The sequence below is a fragment of the Aplidium turbinatum genome, chromosome 5 (genome assembly GCF_918807975.1).
Source record: "Aplidium turbinatum chromosome 5, kaAplTurb1.1, whole genome shotgun sequence".
Lineage (NCBI taxonomy): Eukaryota > Metazoa > Chordata > Ascidiacea > Aplousobranchia > Polyclinidae > Aplidium > Aplidium turbinatum.
Window position 1 is genome coordinate 7,754,360 of NC_137476.1, and position 26,690 is coordinate 7,781,049.

Here is a 26,690-nt window from a genome sequence, read left to right on the forward strand (position 1 = left end):
GGCAACACTATTGAGGCTATTATTATAGCCACAGCTTTTTTTATAAATGGCTCTTGCTGTCCTATCAGTTAGCTAAAATGTTTTATTCTAATTTTCCATCGACTATAAGACATGTACCTGATTACAGGTACCTCTAAACACCCATTGTCAATGTTGTAGGATAAAGCTCCTAAAACAAGTATGAATGAAGCTGGTAATCCTGACATTGGTCGACAATGCCTGGCAATGAATATTCAGCCCTCTAAGCTTCTGGCGGCTCTGGTCACTTAGAAGTCATTAAATGGCCTTCGAAACTACCACGTCGGTAAGCTATGTTTGATCGCCGGCTTCCACAAGCCAACATTTCTCCACTTTGCATACGTATGATCTTGATCAATCAAGTTTATTTTTTCTATCCGGTTTTTCTTCTTGCGTTTGAGGTCGCCACAGATCACGTTGTTACATCCAGGCGCAGCAGCCAATGGATTGTGTATTCATCGAGCGTTGTTAGGTCCACATGTCTATCTTGTGGTCGATATACAGGACATTGATAGATAATGTGGTGTGCGGTTTGAAAACCTGAGCCACACGCACAAGATGGTGAATCGGCGAGGCTCCACTGGAACATGTTGCTGCTAAAACGGCCCACTCCAGTCCGCAGGCGATTGAGCTTCACCCATTCCTTCCGGGTAGTTCTGCTCCAGGTGGGGTGTTGGTATTGGGAAGGACTGTGAATTGGGTTGGTCTCGCAACTTCTCTCCGTTCATCCGGTTGATACAGCATAATTACTAGCCATGAAGGAATTAATAACCAACAAATCTTACTGAATAAAAAGGAGACAGTGAAAACAACACACCAAGGCTTATCCAGTCAGCTGCCATCTTCAATAAATAAAAAGAAATAGTTAGCAAACGTACAGTGTAAACTAAAGACAAGAATCAAGATACGTTCTCCATTTTTTTCATTGTTTATGTTTTTGTGATTATATCCAACAGTAGCCTAAAGAGAGTCCACTGCAGCATAACAAAGAGAAGGATAGTTGCTGATTGAGATAGCTCATTGCATTGGCCATCAGCTCAGTTGTCGGAATATCGGTCTATCACTGTTTCTATCAGACTGAGCTTGTTCTCTGGTTATGTTTCTCTTCATTATCGCAGTTAGGACAACCAGACTGCAAAGCAATATGCTTCAGTGTAACTTAAAACAAAACCTCATGATTTATTGAGGATTAAAGATCAATAAGTCATATAATTTCCAAGAATTTTTTTTAAACTAGTGTTTGACTTTTAGTGCATTTTGTAATTTTGTATGAAACATTGTACATTTGAACCAATTTTAAAAGAAGAATCATCAGAAAAGAAACCTCAGCAATGGAAGATCTTGGTGAGTGTTACATTTCATTTTAAATATTATTTCAATGATTGATTTGATCTGAATTTTTCTTCATTGATTTCCAAGAAAACCCAGTACCGTAATTTGGGGTGAATAGGGACTGCGGGGTGAATAGGGACAAAAAACAAATTTTTGTATGTTTTTACAAAAAAAAACTAGTTAAACTTAATATTCCAAACACAATATTTGCTTTGCGGATACAGTTCAGTTTATTTTTTTGTTTTGTTGGCGAAAAAGAAAGACACAAAAAGCAAAAAGACAATAAACACAAATAATTCAATAAACACAATACACAATAAACACAAAATTGCGATTGAAGGTGGCACACTTGACGTGGTAGCTGACTTTTGCTACCTTGGTGATATCATGTCTTCTGGAGGGGGGTGTGAGCATGCGGCTATAACTCGGTGCAAGTCAGCCTGGAAAAAGTTTAGAGAACTTCTCCCTATCCTCACAAGCAAGCAACTTCCTGCTGCAACCAGAGGACAAGTTTACTCCAGTTGTGTGAGGAGTGTCATGCTCTATGGCTCTGAAACGTGGGCTACTTTAGCAAGCACCGTCAAGCGCCTACAACATAATGACAGAGCGATGGTAAGATGGACCTGCCTGGTCGGGCCTGAGGACAACATCCGGTTTGAGACTCTGCTATCAAACCTTAAATTAAAAGACATCAGTGAAGTCCTCCAATTAGGCAGACTGAAATAGCTTGGTCACGTTGAGCGCAGCTCAAGCTGGATCTCACAGGTCAGATGTGTCAACATCGCAGCACGGCGGGGTCAAGGTAGACCAAAACTTTCTTGGGAAGAACTTGTAAAACGTGACCTTGTAGCCCTGAATATGGACTCTGCCAACCCAATAAATCCCGAGGTGTGGAGGGGAAGACTTCGTTCTCGACAGACAGACAGGCCACACCCTCGACATGAGGATTAATTCATGGCCTGTATAATCTAAATTGGTTGATGATGATGATGAATTCGCACAACAAAAATTTTGAAAAATTACTTTCAGTTTGGTGCATTCTGAGAGCATTTTCAACAAAATTGTGGGTATGAATATTTCTGTAAAATGGTGCTGTCCGGTGGCATAGCAAAAGGATAAGATCATGTTTTCTTCGGCATTTTTCGGAAATAAAGCTAAGTCTCTATGTTTTCTCGGTCCACGACATTAAGGCGCGAACAAAACGGCGCGAGACAAAAAGGCGCAGAAAAAAGGGCGCAGAGACAAAATGGCGCAGAGGCAAAACGGCGCAGACAAAACGGCGCCAAAGTCAATGTAACAATTTTTTTTTCTTTTGAAAATACTTAACTCAAGCGCGAAGGTTGATCAATAATAGTTTTGATTCAAACGCGTTGCTCACTTCAAGTTCATTTGGGAAGCACGAAATAACATTATTGTAAAGAGAAACTGCTGTGCAATAATATCTAATTTGTGATAATTAAATAAGTTCAATAACACTCAATGACATTCTTAATTCAAATGCGTTGCTCCTTATATTTGAAGTCAAGTTCAGTCGGGAAGTAAAGACCACATTTGGTCGGGGAGCAATTTGAAACAGCGTACATTTGTTTGCAATAAGTTCAAAGATTGTGTCGCATCATTTTCAAGACAAAATACGGCGAGATTAATATTCCCGCATCACACTTTGCGTTCTGTCTCTCACACTAACAACCGTGACGGCTTATCAACTGCCAAGAAACTATTTATTCTGTAATTATCCAGCTGGCAAAAGTGCGACCACAGTGCTTAGATGTGAAAATTGTTTGTTTTGAAAGGTACGAAGATCGGAAACAAATGTTTGCTTGAGATGTAGGCAGATTTGGCTACAAGCCGCAAAAATATATTCTTACACAGCTAACAATTCCATTGATTTTGCATTGATGTTGATTCAAAGTCTGGCAACGTTGAATCAAAGTTATAGTGGCGGATATTGTTACCTGGATAATTGCTTTGTAGTACAGAATTAGCGCACGTGACAGTTCAGAGAGATGGGTGTCAAAGATAGGATGCAAATCAATACCACAGTTGGACGGAATCTATGGCAAACCAGACGGGTTTTATTTTTACTTTTCGAGCTGGGTACAAATTGCAACGGTTTGCCGATGATTAGCGAAATCAGGAATTGTTTATTTACTACGTTTCTGCAGTAATTGTGAATGGGCGTAATTGTTGAGAAGGTGTCTGTGCTGACTAGGCAGCAACGCACATTACAACTGATACTTCATACAACTGTTTACAATTCTGGTTAAACTTTAAAGAGTTTACTAGTTCTGTGTCACATTAACACTATGATGTATGTTCCAGCCAGCAAAACTGGTCCTTTTTACATTGATTTATCGTCAGCAGACATTGAAACAATGTAAAAAAGACCATCTTTGCTGACTGGGAGAGCATGTACGATCAAAGCATTTTTCTACAAACTGCGCCAATCGGACTTGTTTTCATCTCACCGACCTCTGTGATGTCACAACGGGAACTTTGACTGTTGAAGTTTTTGATTCAAGCGTGCTATTTTTAGCTCCTTACCAGCTGTGTAGTTTTGAGAATGGAATGTGGCCTACGAAAATAGTGGTAAGGTAGAAAAACACGGTTCACACTCATTGCTTGTTTTGAAATCGCCAAGGTTTTTTTTTTCAAGTCTTTTGCGCTGTCTGGTAAAATAATTAATTTGCAATGTTCCTCAACTGAACGAAACTGCACAAATGAAATTACGCACTGCATTTCACAACAGTAGGCTACTTTTTTTCAGCAATTAAAAAAAAATTCTCCAAAGTTTTCTGGTTTAAACTTTTGGACTTGCTTTCCAACACTTCCCTCCCAAGCCGAAATAATTTGTCCGTGTCCATTCCTTGGAGGCCAGTCGCCGACGGATGACATCAAAAGCATTTAAACTTCTTTAAGGAGCAACGCATTTGAATTAAGAATGTCATTGAGTGTTAAACTCATTTAATTATCACAAATTAGATATTATTGCACAGCAGTTTCTCTTTACAATAATGTTATTCGTGCTTCCCAAATGAACTTGAAGTGAGCAACGCGTTTGAATCAAAACTATTATTGATCAACCTTCGCGCTTGAGTTAAGTATTTTCAAAAGAAAAAAAAATTGTTACATTGACTTTGGCGCCGTTTTGTCTGCGCCGTTTTGCCTCTGCGCCCTTTTTTCTGCGCCTTTTTGTCTCGCGCCGTTTTGTTCGCGCCTTAATGTCCTGCTTCGATGTTTTCTTGTTGCTAATTCCAGACTGAGATATTTGAATGTTTGGTATTGGCAAAACTCGCTCTTTTAATGCAGTTTCGTTTAAAATTAGGCAAACTTTGTTTTAGAGACATAGGTTGATTTGATTGCTTTTTTTTGCGACATTATTACAGTTTTATTATTTATCAATTTTCTCCTTGGTTAATTCAAAAAGCGATGTTATTCCGGTAAGTCACTAACTTTTATGCTCTGAAGTCAACCCAAAGTTTAGAAAATGTAACGTCATAGAGGTCATACATCTTGATGAGTGTCAAACAAAAAGCTTTGAGACAATGAAGTTACTTTAAATAGGCTATTTCTGATATATTCAAGTTTTGTATAACGAATAGCTGTTTAGATGTTAATCTAGATCGAACATGCGATCTCAGCAGTTGCAGATGGCTTGCATCCTTGCACAGTTTAATGAGAAATTACATCATAGGCTAAAGCTTTTCTTGTAAACAATGTATTAACATCCGTAAATTCAATTTGAAAGGTTGAAACCCCCGAACCCCCCTCCCTTGGCTACGCCACTGGTGCAAGACATGCAAGACAGTGGTATATTATTTAATTTCTCTTGTTTTCTACCAGGGCTGGAAAAAATGTTTAGGTTCCCGGGAATCTGTTTTTTAGAGAAAAAATTTCCCGCGGCTTACAATCACGATATGAGAACCTTATATTTTACTGATCTTGGGGGCTGACATAAACCTTAAAAGTCATGTCGACATATTCTTGATGCCCCCCTTATCGAAAATTGTTCTTTGTAATACCGCTTTGAAGGAGGATTACGAGTTACGACTATGAACAAAAGAATAAATTTTAAACTTCATTTTGAATTGAAAAGACATGCCGTAATGTCTTCCAACCTTAGTTATATATTTTTTCATTACGTAACGTCTTGTAGGAATAAATTGAAAATCAGTATGATCACTCAAAATGAAAGCAATGGGACTACGAATCCTCACTAAACCAATCAATCAATGGTCTTGTTGCACCAAACATGACAACCTTATATTTTACTGATCTCCGGAGCTGACGTAAACCTTAAGGCACAGATCTGTTGACTCAACGCAAACCCTTTAAAGGTTGGGGGGGGGGGGGGGGAGCTGTCAATTCAACTTTTTTGTATCAACAGTTGTATCTCTAAAACCACTAAGGCTGCGACTACGAGATTTCTTGACTTTTTCTAACTTTTATTCACCTCTATTGAGCTGAAATTTTGAGCGAATAAAGGTTATAAATTGAAAGATATAAGGCATTTCTCAGCACATCCTCTGAAATATTTCATATTCTATTGTGAAACATTTTCCCACCAGCTGGATGAAAGCAATTAATTTGGCCCATGTCTCGTTAATCCTAACTGTTTCACAGCGTGAAGGGCATTGGCTGTATGTAAAATAATGTAAAAAAAAATTAATCACAACATTACAATGCACGTTCTTCATTACTCTACAGTCTACATGCTCTACCAAAAAATAATGTGTAAACTCCCACTACAAATTACACTCATAAGTGACCTCAACATTACAAAGTATATGAGCACTTGAGCAGTGCTAAAATTCACATAGTTTTAATTTTCAGATATGCTCAGCATGAATAATTTTACAAAGTGAATCCCAAATTTTGAAATCGTGTCAAAATAACAGAGATATCACTCCTAAAGCATAAGAAGAATCGACAGCCCCCCCCCCCAAACTGAGCAAGACTCCAGGAGCCCAACCTTCTAAAGGTTAAAAGTCATGTCGATTTATTCTTGATGCCCCTCTTATCGAAAGTTGTTCTTTGTAATACCGCTTTGAAGGTGGATTACGAGTTACGACTATGAACAAAAGAGTAAATTTTAAACTTCAATTTGTATTGAAAAGACATGACGTAATGTCTTCCAACCTTATCACATTTTTTTCATTACGTAATATTTACCACCACCAAACCACTTTTGACGATCGAATTTGATAATTTATTACTCGGTAAAATGTTTAGATGATGCACATCATTATACGCCGATTTGAGATATAATTGCATTTATGACGTCGCATGGATGAAAAATTTTTATAAGTTTATACTCTGCTGAGATTAAAGAAGAAACATAAATGATAAGTATTGGAGAAATTGACTCTCCTTTACAACTTAAGAATTGAACTACTCAAAACTGCTGAAACAAAACGTTTTGTTTAAGTGAAAGAATCACTGCAAGCAACCAATGCCAAAATGCGCGCGGAAGAAGTCATGGGAGTGTGAGGTATCAAAAATTTAACAGGTTGTTATTTTTCTACATCAATGTGACGTTAGTTAAAACTTTAAAAAGTCTATATCTCTGCTTCTGTAGAAAATCTTTTTATCTACTGTACAGTTTAGTCATCAAGGTTTTCCATACTTTTTTTTAAAGAGAGAGCTTTTATCCCCCCCCCCACCCTTGCAACTTGAGTTGACTTACTTGAGGTTGGGATCCAAATATTAAAAAAATAATATGTATTAATAAAAAAAAAAGAAAAAAAGATGATGCCCAAAACATTGGGTGGGGGCGCCTGCCCCCCCCCCCTGCCGGCGCCACTGGTTAAGGCTATATTAGATTAGGTTAGTGAAGTTGGTTTATATTTTTAAGTACGGTAAGTTTAAGTTTTTGTTCAAAGCAAGCTTGTAGCAAGGTGTAAAAAATTGACTCTTCTAATGTGATCGGAATATCAGAGCTGCTGGTACATAATGTAATGTCCCTAGTGTTTGTCAAGTCTAGCCAAAGAAGTAAATTAAATATGCAGCTGACTTTGTGTCCATGGGTAGGCGTAGTCATCCTTAAATGTAGATTTACTCTACAAAAGTCATTTCCCTTTCAATTTTTCTTCCACCTGGAGGGAAATTTATCTACATGCTGAATGCTCAAAATCTGGTCTAAAACAAGTTGGTGAAGTATATAAATGTATCTTTAGAAAGTTGTTAAGAAATGTACTTAAGCGGGAATGCTTGGTAACCTGTCTCAGTTGGTAGCTTTGTAGCAAAAAAGTAGTGAACATACTTTGGGAAGACTGATGAATTACCACACCTTTTTTGTAAAACGAAAAGCATAAATTTATTTGTGCTGTTTTAAGAAAAATCTTAAAAAATCGCATTGCGTGGGAAAGTACGAGAATACGTGCACAAAGACCACAACGCCAAATCTTTCTAGGCAGACAACATAAAAATTTTTTTTTGCAATTGATAAAATTTCCAAAACTCCTACATTGTGCAATAATATATATGCTTAAAGGTCCAAGCTAACCACGGCCATGGCGTATGACGAGTTGGCGTCGGGTTTTGTTTCAAATCAATCTTTGTGGTCTACTGGAAACCACTTTGTTAAAAAGCTGGTTTAATGAAACCATGTGAGTTTAAAGTCGTAGATATCTAGGTTGCTGGTTTGTGTGTCCAAACTATTTTTCAAGCACAGACGTATTACCATCATCGTTCACGGTGCTATTTCAGAGTTTTTGTAAAGATTGTTGATTTAATTTTTGCATTGAGGCCTGTTTAATATACGTCACTTGTTCGCTTGGCATTTCTTGGTGAAGTGGGTAAAATCTGCTACGTTGCGTGTTGGCAGATCATGTTTTGTTATGAAATCGTGTATATCGATGTTGTCACGTATCTTGTAATAAAAATTTACGTGTGTTTCCTGCTGTGTTCAATACAAAACCATGTTATAGCCTAACTATTTTAGCTTTATCGAGCATCTTGATTTGTGTGATCGCCTTTTAACATGAAAGCTGTTTTATTTTCTCTGAAAACGTATGGGCGCCAGTATTTCATATCAATCAATCGTCTTTTATGACCAGAAAGATTTGCAGATCATTGAAGCGAATTTCTGTATCGGTATAGGCAAGATTGGTACGTTGTTTTTGGGACACATTCTTTCTTCGAAACTTAATCTGGTTCAACCACGCTGAATCACCATGGATGTGTACAAATATCAACACAGAAAAGTTGTCATTTTTACGTCGCATCAACGTCAAGCGACATTAAAAGTTTTGAAACATTGTAAAGTCATACAAACATCGAAGTGTTTTATAGATGTGTGATTTATTAAATGTTGTGGGAGATTTTTAAATATTTAGTTTAAATGGAAAGACTGTAAATGAAAACTTATAAACTGTCGTTTGGGCTCAATGTTTAAACAAAACGGAGGAGTTTCTTTTCGCATCTCCATAAAGATTACATGACGCTTTTGAAGAGTCGTGGACTTTGCCTGGAGGATCAAACTTTTGTCTCACTTTTTCCCGGATTCTTTTCAGCAAGAACCGAGGCTTTTTGATAAAGTTGAGAAAATTCGATAAAGGCGATAGCTGGATTTTATGATTTTGCACAAAAAAAATTATGAAATCGATCGCTTTTCCCGCATGGTGCTGCACAAGTGCAAAACCTGCTTTAATTCTGACACCTTTGGTGAGTCAGACCTACATACTTCAGTATTTGCACACCGTAACGCTTGACTGCGTGTCTGCTATTTTAGAATGTGATTTGCTCCGTATGTGGGCGACGAGCACCAAATGGAAATGGATTTTTTTCTACTTTATTTTTGTGACGAGGCTAATAATAATAAAAAAATTGCTCAATTATCTGGTGACAGATCGCTTAAAAATTAACCACCATAGTTCGAATCACCGTGTTAAAGTATTTCCAGTTCTGAGTGTTTCCAAGTTCACCAAAATACCCCAAAAAATTCAGGAAAAAAAACGAAAAATAACGAATGACACAATCACTTGTATCACGCAGACATTGCAGGAAACTTTCGTGGGGATCTTCCATGTCCAACGAAAAGAAGCATTTTAAAGATGATTAAATTCGAATTCATGTTATCAAATCCATGTCAGTGATCATCGTTTTCATGTTCACTGTAGCTCATGACCACCGACGGCGCTTCAAAAGCTCAGACCAACTATGGCTCTCGGCCGGATAAGGAATTTGCACGAAATTCTTTTGACACCTTATCTGTGTTTTTTACATTGATTCAGCATCTATAGACGTTAAATCATTTTAAAAAGAATGAATTTTGCTATCTTGTTCTTGGTGAACCCAACGTTTTTGTTACGCAATCCAACATTGCTTGTATATACTGAAAGATATTATCACGATTTTGCCGCATGCATAACACTAACAGTGCATCAGTGGACGTCTGTAGCTTTGAAGGAATTTTTTCTTCGAATGCTGACAAGTTGATGAAATTGACCTTTTGCACAAAAGTTACGAGAAAGTACATTGACGCTATTTATCGGTCACTCGCCGTCAAAACACTGTTGTTTTTCTCCTACGTTAAAATTATCTTTGAGCAAATTATCCTGCAATTGTTTTGGGTTATCAGCGAGTGTAAGTTTGTTCGGCAAGGAGCTGTCTTTCAGCGTGCTGCCACAAATGCATTGTGCGTTTTGTATCAGAGTCGAAAGTACAAAAAGAACTAGTTTGAGATTCGAGATTATTTAATTGTTTAGCGTGGTGTCAGTGCATACCCAGACAACAAAACTTGTTATTTTTACAGTGATTCAACGTCTGCAGACAGTGGGAATGCGAGGGCCCTGTTTGTAGTCAATGGCATAGTGGAATGTGGCAATTTCAGTCAAAAGGTGCCTTTGTTTACATTGCTTTCACATTGTTTGACGTTCAATCAATGGAAAGGGACAACGTTTTGTTCGTTGTAACAAGTGAAGGGAACGAAGAAGAATTTAGGTATTACTTAAAATTACAGTTTGAACTGCAGTCAGATCGGATTGAGGTTTGATTGTTTCATAGTTTTTTTTGTCACAAAATAAAGATGGGAACAAATGAGTTGCGCGCCATTGTTTCACTCTATCCAAAGTCTGCATTGTCTTATCGATTGCGTTTGCCTCTTCAAACTGTTGATATCGGAATTGCGAACCATATTGGCTATCGTTGTGATAATGTGCTGCCTCACACCTTTCTATTTATGGCTGGATAGTCGAAAGTAACTGTAAAGTCCACGAATTCCACTTCTTCAAAAGTATCTAGCGTTGTCTTGTACTAGTAGGGCATTAAATTTAAGACGGGCTTGAGCAAATGGAAACAATTAAGTGACATAATGACTTCACAGAAGCCCATTACGAGCACGTGTCTTTATTAACCGATTCCAACACAAATTGAAATGGTAATCACTACGCCAGTGATGTTCGTGTCGCTGCAGTGACGTCATGAGTCACGTGATAGTCGGAAAAAAATCTTATTTTGTCTGGTTTTGTTTCATCTGCCTTGAACTGGTTTTGCCGAAAGGAAATTGTTCGTATCTCGACCTAAATTTTGTTTTATGTCAATCTCCCAAGAAAGCGAACTCGACCAAATCCTCTTTCATTAGCAGAAAAATTTTCTACAGTCATTAATTTCATCGCTTTTTGTTGAATTAATGTACACGATCTGTCAGTTTACCGGAATATGTTGGCGGCCCTGTATTTGTTTTTTCTTGTGATGAGACTTACATGGATATTGATAACGTCAAACGAAGCGGATATAAACGAGAATGACGTCATTGTGATCTTAAAATATTGCATAGTGGCCCGTGGGACAAAGGTTAATTATTGTTGTCGCCTGTTATTGCTCTGATAGAGCGTATGACACTCCCATGACCCTCATGTTCCATCCATAACGTTTCACTGTAAAAAAAATCAGCGATTTTCTTACATTCTGACCACATACGTTCGGACTTGAGTTGAAAGCGTTTAATCACAGCCTCCCACTGAAACCGGTGGGCGGGATTTTTGAGACCTAGTTTAGTTAATGATCTAGCATTCTAGCAAATAAAAAATAGCCGTTTTTACTTGTAAAAAATACAGCTTCTGTTGTCATTGAAGCTTTGTTTGCCATTGCCTGATAAGTTTTTTGATATTAATTACATTGATGGTGCATGTTAAACAATAAATACTATTAATACTACAAAAAAGTGCTCAATGCTAAGCAAAAAAGCCAAGCAGAGCAAATCACATCAAATATAGTTATTACTTTTTAAAACCTCTACAGCAGCGGTTCTTAACCTTTTGCCTTGTCGGCACCACCTTGAAATTATCAATCAATTCTCGCACCCCCTCCTAGGATTGGCTGAAAAGTAATAGTGGCCTACAGTTCGAAATTTTTGTTGAAACCTGGTAAAACAACTTTGCTTCTTACTTCATATTATAACAAACTTTGATAATTCAGCATCCCTGCACCACCTAGGCACAGGTCTCGCACCCCTTAGTGGTGCGTGTACCCCTGGTTAAGAACCCCTACTCTACACCTCAATAGAATTTCTATTTGAATAAGGACCTTCCGATGATCCTTCTTTTAGGATGAAACAGGCTGGAGAGGTTTTAGAAAGTAATAACTGTATTTGATATAGGCTAGTGCATACTATGTTTCAAGGCGCTGCACATGTCGATGCGAAAAAAATAAATAATTGGCAAAAAGTTTAGTAGAATGTTTTCGAACAAGTTTTGAATTTCCGTTAACTATCTACTTTCTTTACATAAATAAGGAACCAATTCCAGCAGGTAGCAGCAACGGTTGGAAGCCATACCGTTGGCGTATTGCGTCTTGCATGTAGAATTGCATAGCACAACAGCAAATAATGCCGAGAACGTAAACATTTGACATACATGCATGCATATACTGTATATATATTACATAATATATCTTGATTGCAAAACTGCAATAGAAAAATCTCACAACAGAGAAACTTGGCACTTCATTGCCTCCAACCCTTGATGGGAGGAAAGAATTTAATAATGATGATGTCAATACATGAGTAAAGCATGAAAATGACTGTTTTTGTGCTCAGGTTTATTAATTATGATTGGCAGCTTGTTGCAAATATCAAAATCTTCCTTAGGCACCACATCAAAAAATAATGCTTCATATGATTCACCCAAATTCACTTCCTTGAACGTCTAAGACTAATGATCTACCACTATTGGCAATCGGCATCTTACATGGCACCTCATGGTACTCTGATACAAATCTTGTACTACAACTTCATGGTTGGTTGGTGGGAATGGGTCGCTGGTTTTAATGCGAAAGCGTTTTGGTAGGTTATTCAAAAAGTTATTGCATGGGCTATTGCTTTTTTCACCCAAGCAAATGTTTTTTAGTAAAATTATGTTTTGAAAACGTCGATATTGGCTTGTGATCCAGATTTTGTTTGTGTGGTGGCTAAAGTAGAACAGCTAGTACATGATGTGACTTCCGGGCATGCGCTATTCAAGTTGTTGGCGTGGTTGTCATACAATGTTGAATGATAATAATCGTTGCAACTGAATCTATTGCATCCATCAAAAATAAACTAAAACAGGTCGCAAGGTCGTGTTATTCACTGCGAAAGTTTATTTGCAAATTGCAAAGATGTTTTTTTTACATGAGAAGTTTCGAAATCATACTTTCTGTGTCCAGCAGATTTATTAGCTCTCAAGTATTAACTTATCATTGCAATTTTTTTGCAACGCTCTATAGTACTTTCAGCTACTGCTTTAGAAAAGAACATGTTTACTTCGTGAGCATAAACCATGTGTCTGAAGCCAACAGGTAATTGTTTCCAAGACTATATCATACGTTATTAAAGACAATAATTTGAAGACATATGTTGAACGCTTTTGTGATGTGCAGCATGTAAGCAGCTTATTGCTTACAGATTACCTTCGTCATGTTTGCAAAGTAGGGTGCGCTTCAACTCAATGCATCTATATGCCTTAGTGATAAGAACGAATATTTTGTTGATGCAAAGTTATAAGTTCGATCCCTGCATCCAATGTATTTTTTATATATGCTGCATTTTTTACCTTGCAGAAGCTCTCCTGCAAGACCTGGAGGCCACCATCCCTCCCCCTATAACGTGCGGACCAAAACCAACGACAGGAACAGCTATTACTGGCGATGTCATCTTTGAAATGGAATCCGATATGAACGGAGATCTGGTACGTATTAACAAAGAGCTATTTCTCTAAACAACACAGCGATCAGCTCTTTGTTCCGTTCACAAAGAAGTCGGCACTTACTTTAGAACCAGGTCTTAACATTACATAATCTATAGCAACATAGCGATACGCAATATTTCTTTTGGGGTGGTCTGCTCTGCGGAAGGAGCATTCCTTGTAATGGTGGTTGTTGGTGTGGTGAGTTAAGGGGTGCTTGCCAGTCAGAAAATCGGTCCTTTTTAACATTGATTTAACGTCTACTTTTTATGTTTCCAGCCTGTATGGCCAATGTTGTAACGTTATCCTTGATCAGGAAATTTTAAAGTCAGCGCGCTAATTCCTGTACTAACATGTTGTGCAGATACGACCAAAAGGAAAGTATTATATATCTTTCTCTTGAGTTAAAGCGGTTTTAGAACTTCAATATGTTATTTGTTTGTTATTTGAAAATTTTAGTTTTGGTTTTCAAACCTTAGACCAGTGCCTGAACCATTAGGTTTGCCCCTGCTAGTTTTGAGCGTTGAAAATCTTTATATTATTTAGTACAGTAATTTCAATACAGCAACAGTATTATTCCTTATCGTTCCATTCAAGCCCTTCTGTTGAGTCGAACGTCAGTTACCGCTTTGGATTCTCAAAGTAAACAAAGTCCCGCTCTTCTTTGCGAAGTTCTTGTTTGTTGTTACTGTCATTTAATTCTCTTGTGTGCTTTAGGAATGTCAGTTTTGATGCTGTTGCCAGGTTAAGTTGTTACAAAAGCAGCAAAGTATTTAAAATAACTAGCCTACAGTAGCCTAGCCGTGATAATATTTCTGTTATGTTAAAAATTGTTTGTTTGTGACGTCATTTCTGTGGTATGTTGTAATATGTGGTTCGTTTGCATGTTATGTAGGCTGCATACACACGTACGTGTATATGTGTGTTAGTGTTAAGTTAAATTTCTACCTATGAAAGCAACTTGCAACATCCTGTTTCATCCTTTGTGGTATCTTCACTTGTTTGAGGTACGTATTGACTTTGAGATTATAGTTTGATGGTTTACAAAGTATGAATAGCCACAGGCAAAGTATTCCAGGTTGAATGACATGTAGCATTGTAGCTACAGGACTCACCCTGCGTATTGCAGATTCGCAGCAAAATGGCCCACTTTCACTTGTGGACGTGGTTACGTTGTTCATATTTTAATTTCTTCTGTTTGTGCATATCTGACCAGAAAATGACTTTTTTAGTTGAATCAATTTGGGAACGTTATACAAACGTTGAAACGGTGTAAAAAAGGCTGATATTGCCGAGGTCACAGAGACTTTACTTCCTACCAATTGTAAGATGTCGCGATGCAGTGTTGAAACGAATTAAATATTATGTTGCTGTCCTTGTGATTGAATGCGTTGTACTGTTTATTCGTCTCTCTCAACAAATTTTTCACAAGCATCGAAGGATAATAATTTACCGGTATATATATTTCAGTTTTTACAAGCTCCCTGATTTATCCCACCATTTGAACATGGGTGTTATTTGCTTATAATTGTGATCTAATAATACAGTTCGGCAAGAAATTTTGCTTGTATACAAAATAAATTTTGAAATTTTGTTTTCTGTCAACGAGATAACCGTTGTCAGCACATACGTTGATTGTGCTTTTCTTTTGTTAAGAAGGCTTGTTATCCACGGTAGCAGATTTGTAATCTCGTTTTTTGATCGATTTGCTTACAAAGGTAGATTGTCCATGGTTTGCCATCTCATCGCAACTCGTGAGAAACGCATTGCAACATGCAACTTTCTGTCAGATGCGTGTAATTTCCTTTGCAAGCCTTACGTGTGGTTTATTTTCCACATACTGCGGGGGATGTAACATTACACTGCAGGATGCTTGTGCAAAGGTGACAATTTAAAAAAAAAACAAGGCTTGCATTTTTTAGTTTACTGCTAGAGCAAGTCATGGTCTGACAGTTTTTGTTGTGCAAAAGCATTACTCGCGTCAGTTGCGTTTTCTGGTATATATATGTTAAACATGAAAGTTCGATTACGACATGTTTACAGCAGATTTTAACAAAAGACATCACTTAAACAACAGTGTCAGCAAGTAAAATACATACCACATTTAGAGTAAACTACAAGTAGCTTCAAGTTGAAACCGCACAGTTCGAAATACAGCTTGTTCCGCAATGTTTCGCGAAAAATTTCTGCAATTAGCGTGGTATTTACATGCTTTTGTGCGTTTGATATAATTTCTTGCTGTTTTGTGCACTGTTAGATCAAGATAATCAAGCAGTCAGATTATATTCTCAGATAGTTTACTTCAGCGTATCATTTACAACAATCTGAAAATACAATGCACACGATTCACTATCATTTAGGGGGTTTTTTTTTCGGTCATTTATCGGTCATTGACCGATTTTTTATCAAAATGTCCGTAAAAATATAGTCGATTCGGTCAAAATGTCCGAAAAAGTATATAGTCAATTCGGTCAAAATGTCCGAAAAAAACAACGCTTCTCTACGAAACTTAATGTTGTAGCTAGTCAGGAAGTGCAAATTTTGATTTGTATCAGCTACTTGAAAGGAAATATTTTCATCAGAAAAAATGACCGAATTTTTTCAAGTCATTTCGGACAAATGACCGAAAAGTCTCAGCGAAAAAAAAACCAGGCATTACTGAAGAATCAAAAGAAACTAAATACTTGAGTAGCTTAAACTTTCTTCATCCTGCAAACTGACCACATTTGAGACTTGCAGCAGAGGTCGCACTCATAAATCATCTTTGTGACAGCAACTTCCCAGCTATTAAGTTTGTATACGTTTATCCTATTATCCTCAGCACTGGCTTTTTAACCCTTTTCCTTGCTCAGGGCGATAACACAGCTGCAAGCATGTCAGCTTTACAAGGAAACTTAAGCGAATTGGATTCCTTATTAGAAGATCTATATGACACCGAAGAGCCACTTGATCAAAGTAAGAATCTGGTCGAAATATCTCGATTTTTTAGCTTTTATGATGTAAATTTGATAATGAAGTTTTTTTGAATGAATCGAAACTTGAAAATTCCGAAGACCTGTGTTCATCAATTTTTCCCGCCTGGTAGCCATATGTGCTGCTTAAGTTTCACTGTTTACGTTTTAACTCTGAGCTACATAAAGCGGTTTGTGGCCAGTTGTGTCACACTCTCCCTTAACTTCAATAGCAATAATTTTTCTTGAGGCAATCTCCTAGCTTGCAAAGAAAGGTTGCCAGTTTTTATTGTTTAAAGTGGCAACAAAAGGGATGATGATGAAAGTAGCAACGATTTGAAAGTGGCACTTTTTTCTAGCGGGATATGGTTTATTTCTTATGCTAATACATTGTTTAGCCAACTGCACGGAATCGCCTTCTGTTGTATACGAGAAAACGCCTTCACAAGTTGATGTCGCCCCAGAGACCAATAACAGTAGCATAGACAATTTACTGGAAGCGTTGGAAGAAGACAGTTCAGTAAATCAAAAGTGAGGCCAAATTGCTTTAAGAGTTTTCATATTATATGTTTCAAAATTACTTGTGGTTGGTCTTCAAATAAACGTTTACTACAGCTTTGTTTAGAAGCTATTTCATTTTTTTTGCTGTGTCATCAATATTATTAATTCTGCATGTGCTTTAGTGGCATTTATTTGCTTGTTTTTGTGCAATGTGTTTTAAGGAGCCATTGACACAACAATGACAGCATAAAAGATGCGGAATTTATTCGCTGTGATTCTTTTACAGCGGAGACCACACATCTTCCAGCACAAAATCCATCTCAGATCGGAATTCTCCCATCTCTGCCACCTCCGCTGCTCAACAACTAGATGACCTGATGGCGTCTCTGGTGGGCTTCCAAGTTGACCAACGGGTGAGGACGCATCCGATCGTGGAGTGCAGGGTTTAGTTTGTTTCCTTGCTTCGAATGATAGCAGGCTGTGGAGTCGAAATTTGCGGCCCCTTCGACTAACCCTTGATTCCTCTCATGATTATGAACAGTAGCTTACGCTGCTCTAGAGAGAAATGCTTGCGACCCCTCTTCGGGCTATGGCCTGCTGAACTGAACTGGAGCCGGATTAAATATTCCTTAATTTTTAAGGATCTATTCCTGGAGGTCAAAATCTTTTCAAGCTTGCCACCACAGGCTTGGTGGATAAAGGCATATTGCTTGATTCAGCACCATGCTAGGTTTACATGTTCAGCATTTACGATAGTAATCATGAATCTCTTATGTGGTCTTGGAAACATGGCTGTTTTGTGATGATAAAAGGGCAGATCCTTCGATTCCGAGGCTCAAACAACAACCTAAGTTAACAAGACGTCTTGTTAATCAGAGTAAAAAAACTGTAGAGATAATTAATCTAGTCGTCAAAGTGACGGTTAGTTAGTACCATCACCGCACTATGTGATGGCAGGGTCTAATATGGGTCTAATGTGAGAAGTTATTTAAATACCCTGTTATCCCCTCCTCGTATGTGTTAGATTGGTTCTACTTATAGTTTTACGACAAGCGTTGTATTTGGCGTCGTTATAGGTTATAGAACAGAGGTGGGCAAACTACGGCCCGCGGGCCGCATGCGGCCCGCAACAACTTTCTGTACGGCCCGCGAAAACCTGAAGCAATTATATAAAAAAATAATCCTAAAATTGCTTGAAAATTTTAATTACTACAATGACTTAATTAAACTTTTTCTTTATAAATTTCGTCTTGATAAATAAATTATAGTCTTTTTGTCACATTGTAGTGGTTTGTTTCCCCAGCCACATAGTGATCTTGCATGAATGCATGGCTATTATTAGTGTCAAAGCAGCCATTGCTAAACAGTCGATGAGGCCTACGTCACAATCGAAGTTTCTGACTTCAGCCTGTCGCATCATGAAACTTTCTTTGTCGTTTTAGTCTTGGATCAAGGCCAAGACTCTTGGTGCTGGTAGAGAGAAAAGCGGCGATTGAGATAGTTTTTCTGATTATGTAAATTCGCTCACAGATGTATTCTGTTTAATTCGCTCAAAGTGCGTCTGGCGAAGTGTTATCTTGATGTGGGTTGTATTCAAATAAATAACTGAGACAAACATTTTTTTTAGATCTTTTATGTAATACATGTAGGCTATCTGTATATAAAATCTCCTTTTCTTTCGTCACTTTAAAAATAAATAAAAGCTTGTGTTTTGACTAGTTTAGATTTGATGTTTTGGTTTATAATCTTAATTGTACTATACTGCGGCCCTCGAACAAATTCAGATTCTGAATGCGGCCCTCGAGATAAAAAGTTTGCCCACCCCTGTTATAGAAGGTCCAAATAAAGGCGAAAAAAGCATCATTTGATATTTGTATAGAACCTTTCAACGCTTCTATGCAAATAAGCTTGTTAGCCTTTCTTAGCTTTATTTGAAATATGACGTCACAGTTTTTCTCTTCATGCCACAAGCGAGAAGAAGCTGATATTAAAATGAAAACTGGCGTTGTATGATGTCTTGTCTTATTTGCTTCAGGATTCCACGGCAAGCGACAAGAGCGATCCTCCTTATGCAAAGCCTGAGAAGTCTAAGGGATCTAAAGTAACTCCTCCAAAACTGATCACAACTAACACATCTGTGAAGGAAAAGACTCCTGCTCCTCCATCTAATCGTAAGTGTTCCTATGGAAACTTATTGCTTCATCTTCTTTCAAAATCTCCAAATTTTGCAATTTCATGAACAAAGCTAGTGACATCGCATTACGTTTATTTGCTTGTCCTCCGTTGCCTTCTGCCGATGTTTTTTTCACTTTATGGTGATATTCCCCACTGGCTTGGTGATTTTCCCCAGTTTCGCCTGGTTTTGCTCGAATGATTCCTCCGTCGATCACGGCCTTGTTTCACCACTTTCACCTTACAGGTCTTTCTCCGGACTATTTTTTAAGTTTTCACGTTTGCAAACGTTGAATCAATGTAAAAATGACGGATTTTGCCGTTTGGGATAGAATAAATTTTTATTGTTATTATGCTCAACTTTATTTAAATTCACTGCCTACTCTATACTCATAGTTTGTTGAGTTAGCAGAGTAATATTCTGTATAGTGTTTCTCTTACCATCGAGCTCGCGTGCTGTTTCTGTGGTCTTATAATTCTTCTTATAATGTTTATTATTCCCGAATGTTCGTCTTTGCGAATTGATGACCACTTAGGAGGGATCTTTACCATCAAGGATTTTCTTGGGATTCGTCTCTGGAAGCAAATCGGTCTTATTTATATTGACTGACTGACGTCTGCTGACGTTAAATCAATGTAAAAAAGGGACAGGTTTGTTTGCTGATATTGTGTCATTCTCAGTCATTCATAAACTTTAGGTTGCTTGTAGTTTAAATGGAATTTGCAGACGACACCATTGGTCTGTTGCAGCTACCGATCTCGACGCCATGCTCAAGGACATGAACAAGGACCTAGTCAAGCAAGGCATCAGAGCAGCATCCAAAGGAGCGTGTGGCGCTTGTGGGAAACCAGTAATGGGAGAGGTACGTTTGCCTGTGTAAAGCTACTCCGATAACAGTAAGGTCTTCACTCTTCATTATTGAGAGTACATTGTAGGTAGGGCATGTAATAAAACAAGAAAAGTTATGAAAGCTCAGTTCTGTTGGTTTCATTGGAAAAATTCAAGATGAAATCACTAAATCGGGACATTATAAGCCATAAATTAATACACCATAATTAACGTAGCTATGTAGGTTACATACCAGAGATTACATCTCCTTTATATTGTGTTTTGTGTGCTTGGACCAAAAGCGTGATGTATTATGAAAGTGAATAGTGGGCGATGAAGAGGACAGATGTTAGGCGAATGCAAACGACAGAAATGAGGATGATTCGTATGATGTGTGGGCGTGGAAAGACCCTTCTCGGTAAACTTAGAAATGATGTCTTGAGAGAGTGGACTGATGTTGAGAATATTGAAGAGTACTTGCGTGGATATCGCCTGAGATGGGTTGAACACCTTGAACAGCAATAAGGTAGTGACAGGAAAAATGAGACAAGGAAGACCAAAGAAAACATGGGAAGACTTTGTGAAGGATGACCTGATAAAATAAATTTGAAAATTGGAGATGCCAACGATAAAGAGAAATGAAGGAATCACTGCAGACAACTAGTCGACCCTGATGTTTCGGGATGAAGACCTTCTTAGAAGCAAAATGGACAGAGGACCTCGAAACAATTTGCTGCAGAGTAAATTTACTTTTGAAAAGTAGGTCCTTGATGAAATGATTGGCAACATCTGCACTAAAAAAATATTAACTTGATGTGCGAATGCTCGCATAGCAATTTTTCATGGAAATATAGACATTTATGGTGTAGAAGACACCTTGCTTTATGCTGCACTGTTGTGGAAGCGAAACAGTTTGATGTATTCAAAATAGGTCTTGACTTTGTGGCCAATTCTTCCAATGTTTTGCGCCAGTGCAAATATTCCAGATCCACACGCACTGTAGTCGTGAAGCGGTTTGATCAAAGACATGACTCCCATTGTTGACAGTTTGTGGCGTCACTAGGCCGTTATTGCGTAACATCGCCGCAATTGGATGACTCCCATGTGTTGCAAATGCGACATTTTTGGACAAACCGTTGCATATTTTGAATTTTTAAAGATACTGAACTCACTTGCTCATTTTCCATCAGTCACTAGTTTTTACTGTAAGTGCGGCGCTCGTGAACAAACCGCAGACTGGAAGGTTGTGGGAGAATGAAAAACTAAAGACTGGTTACTCTTCAGAAACTTCTGGGTATAGTCCTGGAGAAGCATCTCCAACCTCGAGGATACATTTTTTTACAGACTGATGCGATAACTACAGCTGGAGACGAAGAATAACCATGAAAATATTAAATCGGCTATTTTGGACATTTTCTAGATCCAGAAGTATTTGCAAACGCCGATCTTTATACTTAGAAAAAGTTCTGCTTTGAAGCTTTAGCAGTTTATCATAACAATATCAATTATGACATATTGTTTTCAGCTGTATTAAAGAAAACTGGTGTACTAATGGCAACTCTCTTTTTTGTAGGTCACTACGGCGCTGGGCAAGGTTTGGCATCCAGAGCATTTCGTCTGTGCCGTGTGTGACCAGGAGATTGGTACAAAAACCTTCTTCGAAAGGGAAGGCCGACCGTATTGTGAGACCGACTACCACAAGTTGTTCTCTCCAACGTGTGCCCACTGCAACCAACCAGTACTAGGGGTGAGAAGCTAACTCTAACCAAAAAATAATAAGCCCATAATGTAGGTACTAAAATCTTGTTCTGCAAACTACTAAAGCTTGTTTGCATGTTATAACCATGCTGTATTTGAGCTTAGATCTACATTTGGGTTTTTTATTTTTTCATGAGGTTGAGCAGGCGATTCAACCATTTTACTCCTCAGCAGCTGGCTCATCAACTTTTTCACACTAACCTACAATAGTTTTCTTGCCTACACACCGGTCTGCCGTCGGTAGATGTCGATTTAACTTTCTGAGTTTTGTAGACGCTCTTACCGCTCGGTGAAGCAGCCGATTTTGAAAGTTGGTTTGTTTAGTAAAGAATCTGATTACAAACTGTAATGTGTCTAATTCTATTCATTGTATGTTTTCCAGCAATGCGTGACAGCGCTTGGCAACACTTGGCATCCAGAGCACTTCTTCTGCGCCATGTGCAGCAATTTTTTCGGGGACGAGGGCTTTCACGAACATGAGGGGAAGCCGTATTGCCGAGCCGACTTTTACAACATGTTTGCTCCAAAGTGCGCCGGTTGTCTGAAGCCAATCTTATCCAACTACATCTCTGCATTAAGCGCCCAATGGCATCCTGAATGCTTTGTGTGCAGGGTGAGTGTTTGTTTAATCGATCTTTCTTATTGTTTTGTCTCGCAATCGATCCATATTGCCTTTATCGAAATTCGTTTTTGTACCCACTAATGGGAATGGCCGATTATTTCCCTGCAACAATTTATTGTCTTCACTACTTTTCTCCATTGCGTCTTCTTCCTTCAGTGTGGTCTTGTGTGCCTCATTCTTCACCTGTTATTTTTGTACGTTTCTGTTTCTCTTCCCTCCTTAGCACATGCCCGTACCGTCTTACTCCATTTACCCTTGCGAGTTTTCAACCCTGGGGTCACAAGACGCCTGAAAATCCTGTGAATTTTTTTTTAACACTGGCGGAAAAAAATCGGTAAGCTTGAAAGAAATTTCTCCCATGAAAAGTGACTTGCTGGAAGTAAGATGCTCACATACAGTTGCCATTAACTATAAGCCTAAACAGGTTGTTTCACCTTTATTGAGATCATCAGAAGGTTTACAAAGAATGTAGCTTAGCCCACATGCTAATCCAGTGTTTCTCAACCCCAAGTCCACGGACTCAAATGAGTCCGCGGAAGGGCCTGGATGAGTCCACGAGCACAGTTGCTTTTGCTAGTAGTCAGTTCATATTGTATTACAAATAAAACGTAAAATGCTCCTATTTCACCAACTTTATCTTTGTGATGTCATAATAAATTGGCTAAAATTCCAAAACTGACTGTGTTACCGGTGAGAACACAGTCAGTTTTAGATTAGATGCCTGGTGAACAGTCTCAGACAGAATTACTTAAAATGGCTAAAAGAAAACATTTTTGCATATAATGATGAATACTTGAAGCTTGGATTTACTTCGATTGAGGTGAATGGCGAAGTGAGGCCGCAGTGTATGTTGTGCTTAACAGTCTTAGCTCACAGCTCTTTAAAGGACACGAAACTTCGTCGGCACCTGGAATCAAACCATGGAAATTTTGTTAACAAATCTCTTGAAGTATTTAAAGAAAAAGAGCATCAGGTGAAGCGAAGTCGCATTGATCGCCCAACTGCTTGGGGAGGAATAGTATATTCTCACAGTCATGCAGTGCGTGCTTCTTTTGCGGTTGCATGGAAAATCGCTTGTGCAAAAGCACCTCACACAGCTGGAGAAAATTTGATTAAACCAGCATCTGTTGAAATGGCCAGGATAATGTGTGGTGATGCGGTTGCTAACAAACTGGAAATGGTTCCTTTGTCAAACGACACCATGAAGCAGCGTATCGAAGAACTCTCAAGAAATGTTCTGCATCAAACAATCGCTGCCATAAGATGCTGTGAAAGATTTAGTTTGCAACTGGATGAGACAACCGACATTGGAAGTGATGCACAGCTCATGGTGTTTGTGCGATATTTTGACACAAATGATTTCGTTAAGCAGTTTCTGTTTTGCCGTCCACTTGCTAAAAATACCACAGGAGAAGAAATATTCAAGAAAGTGGATTACTTCTTTGAAGAACATCAGCTTGAGTGGTCTAATTGCGTGTCAGTTTGTGCTGATGGTGCTCCAGCCATGATGGGAAGTAAGAAAGGCTTCATGAGTTTTGTGAAAAAGAAAAACAATAACATTTCGGTTGTTCATTGTCTTCTCCACAGAGAAAACTTGGCAACAAAAGAAATATATACAAGAAAATGTTGCCATAGTTTTCAAAGAGGTTGTATCTGTGGTGAATTATATTAAATCTCGTCCTTTAAACACTCGCTTATTTCGTGCTTTGTGTGACGAAATGGGAGCGGAACTCAGTGGGCTTCTGTTCCATTCAACTGTTTGTTGGTTGTCACGAGGAAAGGTGCTTGAGAGAGTGGCTACCCTTAAAGAGGAAACCCATGCTTTTTTAAAAGAGCAAAATTATGAATTGCTGATCGCTTTCGTGATGATGAATGGATTGCGAAGTTGCTATTTTTGGCCGATGTTTTCAGCCATGTAAACCAACTGAATAGTTCTATGCAAGGAAAAGAGAAATTATTTTTTGATGTTTTGGAAAGTATTGATGCATTCAAACGTAAAATAAAGCTGTGGATGCATCGAATGAAAAGTGGGAGGTTAGCTGATTTGTGGAAGAGAAAGATATCAATTTGGGCGTCATTCTTCCTATCTTTCTTGAGCACCTCAACACATTTCTTTCTGAATTGGATCATTATATTCCTTCCAACGATTATTGCAGGATCTTTAATTGGGTTCGGAATCCTTTTCAGGTGTCAGCGCTAGAACTTCATTCAGATATGGACTGCATTGCTGAACAGTTGCTTGAATTGCAAAGCCGACGGATGTTGAAAAACAAGTTTAAAAAGGCTTCTTTGACTCAATTTTGGGCAAATGTGCAGTCGATGGAGCCTAGTCTTTCAGATCTTTGCAAGCAAGCTGCAACAGCTCAGCTCTTTTGCCATTTCCAACCACATAGGCTACTTGTGTGAATCTGGCTTTTCAACTCTGACGATGATCAAAACGAAGTATCGCAATAGACTTCAACCGGAAGATGACATCAGATGTGCACTGACAACCATAATTCCGGAATTCGATAAACTTGTCAAGCAAGTTCAAGGACAAGGCTCTCATTGAGTGTGTGTTAAGTGAAACACAGTGCTTGCTTTTTTCGTTGATACCGTATTAAACTCTCTTGGATAGAAATCAAAAAACCTATTTTTCGTTAATATATAGCTTGAGTCCGCGGATATATAGGCGAGCTTGAGAATAGTCCGTGGGTCAAAAAGGTTGAGAACCACTGTGCTAATCTATTGAAATCTGCCGTTTAATTTACGTAGAAACTTAAAACGCTAAAAATTATTTTATCTGAACATGTTTTCGCACAGGAATGCCTAGCCCCGTTTACCAACGGAAGTTTCTTCGAACTGGACGGGCAGCCATATTGCGAGACACATTATCATTCCTTACGCGGTTCCTTGTGTTCCGGATGCCAAAAACCAATCACAGGTACATGCCGCTGTGAATATAAATAGTTAAATACCCGAGCCAGCGAATTAATTCTCTTTGCATTGAATCAACTTTGGTGTGGCAAGAGCATTTTGAAGACCTGAGTTTTAGAAGTACTTGTCCAACCAAGTCCAAAAATACCGCTTTGGAGAAAAAGCAAGTTAAATTTTTTTCAAACTTGTTAAATCGTTTATTTCTATGCAAACACAAGTGTGTGCCACAGCGAAATTAAGTTCTGTTTAAATCAATTTTTTCACGGGGACAGGCATTGTCATACAACGTAGCCTATTTTTGGTGGTACGGTACGTTAACATTTTGCGGAAATTTGAGTTTAAAAGTTTAAAAAAACTTCTCAACTCAGACCCTCATTTGCATATCATTCATGTAGAAATATTTTGCAACAGCAGCTGTTTTACCTTCCAGGTCGTTGCATCACTGCAATGGGGAAGAAATTCCATCCCGAGCACTTCGTTTGCGCGTTCTGCCTGAAGCAACTAAACAAAGGAACCTTCAAAGAACAGAATGAGAAACCTTACTGCCACCAGTGTTTCAACAAGTTGTTTGCACTCCCCAATTCAAGTTAAAGTCGCTCGTTCTTGTTCCACCATCAATAGAGGCGCTTTCAAAGCACAGATCATCCCGCCGCTATTGCAAAGCGGAGATCAGCAACAAACGAAGCAGAGAATCTTTGCCTCGGTAATAGCTGTCGCGTTCAAATAGATGACCAATCAATGCAAATGACCTTAAAGAAGCTCATAAACTATTTAAAAATTTGTTTTCCCGGCTTAAAGGGTTGTTCAAATTCATATGACGTCTATTGGGGATTCGCATTAGCACAAAACGTATCTCTTCCCACTAACTTAGAACCATTTTTTAAGTAGAACTTAATTGTCTTCCTACGCGCTGTACAATGTGTACATATTGAATCCACCGAACAGTTCAAGCCCACAGTGTTTCCAAATATGTTTCGCTGAATTAGTTCAATGTGTAAACACGACACAAGTGGCTAACAGCTCTTACTTTTCATGTTGTGTATTTAGTAATGACATTTTTTTCTTGTTCAATTATAGTGCATTAACAGAATTCCTGCCCGCATTTCCACAGTTTGATAGAAATGCGCCACTTCGCTATGACAAATAAATGCCAATATAGAGAATATGCCTGTTTTTTCCACTTATTTTATGTCCAATATACGAGGTGTGAAGACTTCACCCCTTGCACATGGTACAAGTAGAAATGACACTAAACTACACAACTCAACTAATGCAAACGTTATGCGTAGTAATAGGTTAAGTAGACTTGTTTGTAGTTATACTACAGTGCTGGCAAAAAGTTTAGCAACTTTTTTTAATTTTAGTCATTTTGTTCGGTTATTGGACTCTGTGACGATATAATAGCCTTATATTCTAGATAACGTAGA

At 38.3% G+C, this 26,690-nt stretch overlaps 1 protein-coding gene across 3 annotated transcripts; it reads left to right on the forward strand.

Annotated features, from left to right (window-relative positions):
• The first annotated feature begins 1,252 nt into the window (after positions 1-1,252).
• On the forward strand, positions 1,253-26,426 carry LOC145770379 (paxillin-like). 3 transcript variants are annotated; one of them, XM_082582012.1, is made up of 11 exons: positions 1,253-1,362; positions 13,390-13,517; positions 16,367-16,469; positions 16,864-16,996; positions 17,253-17,379; positions 19,002-19,137; positions 19,889-20,001; positions 21,541-21,714; positions 22,108-22,338; positions 25,150-25,270; positions 25,694-26,426. In XM_082582012.1, the coding sequence occupies exons 1-11, from the start codon at positions 1,350-1,352 to the stop codon at positions 25,852-25,854; spliced, it is 1,440 nt and encodes a 479-aa protein (XP_082438138.1). In that variant the 5' UTR covers positions 1,253-1,349; the 3' UTR covers positions 25,855-26,426. The 3 variants fall into 3 exon arrangements, with proteins under 3 accessions (XP_082438138.1, XP_082438139.1, XP_082438137.1); XM_082582013.1 differs by lacking the exon at positions 1,253-1,362 and adding an exon at positions 10,173-10,190; XM_082582011.1 differs by lacking the exon at positions 1,253-1,362 and adding an exon at positions 12,997-13,128.
• Positions 26,427-26,690: the final 264 nt, after the last annotated feature.

What these genes read in the sequence shown, in the direction of transcription:
- LOC145770379 (XM_082582011.1), top strand. An exon ending in CCGATATGAACGGAGATCTG is followed by an intron (nt 13,518 to 16,366) that starts GTACGTATTAAC and finishes TTCCTTGCTCAG; the next exon opens with GGCGATAACACAGCTGCAAG. An exon ending in GGAAACCAGTAATGGGAGAG is followed by an intron (nt 20,002 to 21,540) that starts GTACGTTTGCCT and finishes TCTTTTTTGTAG; the next exon opens with GTCACTACGGCGCTGGGCAA.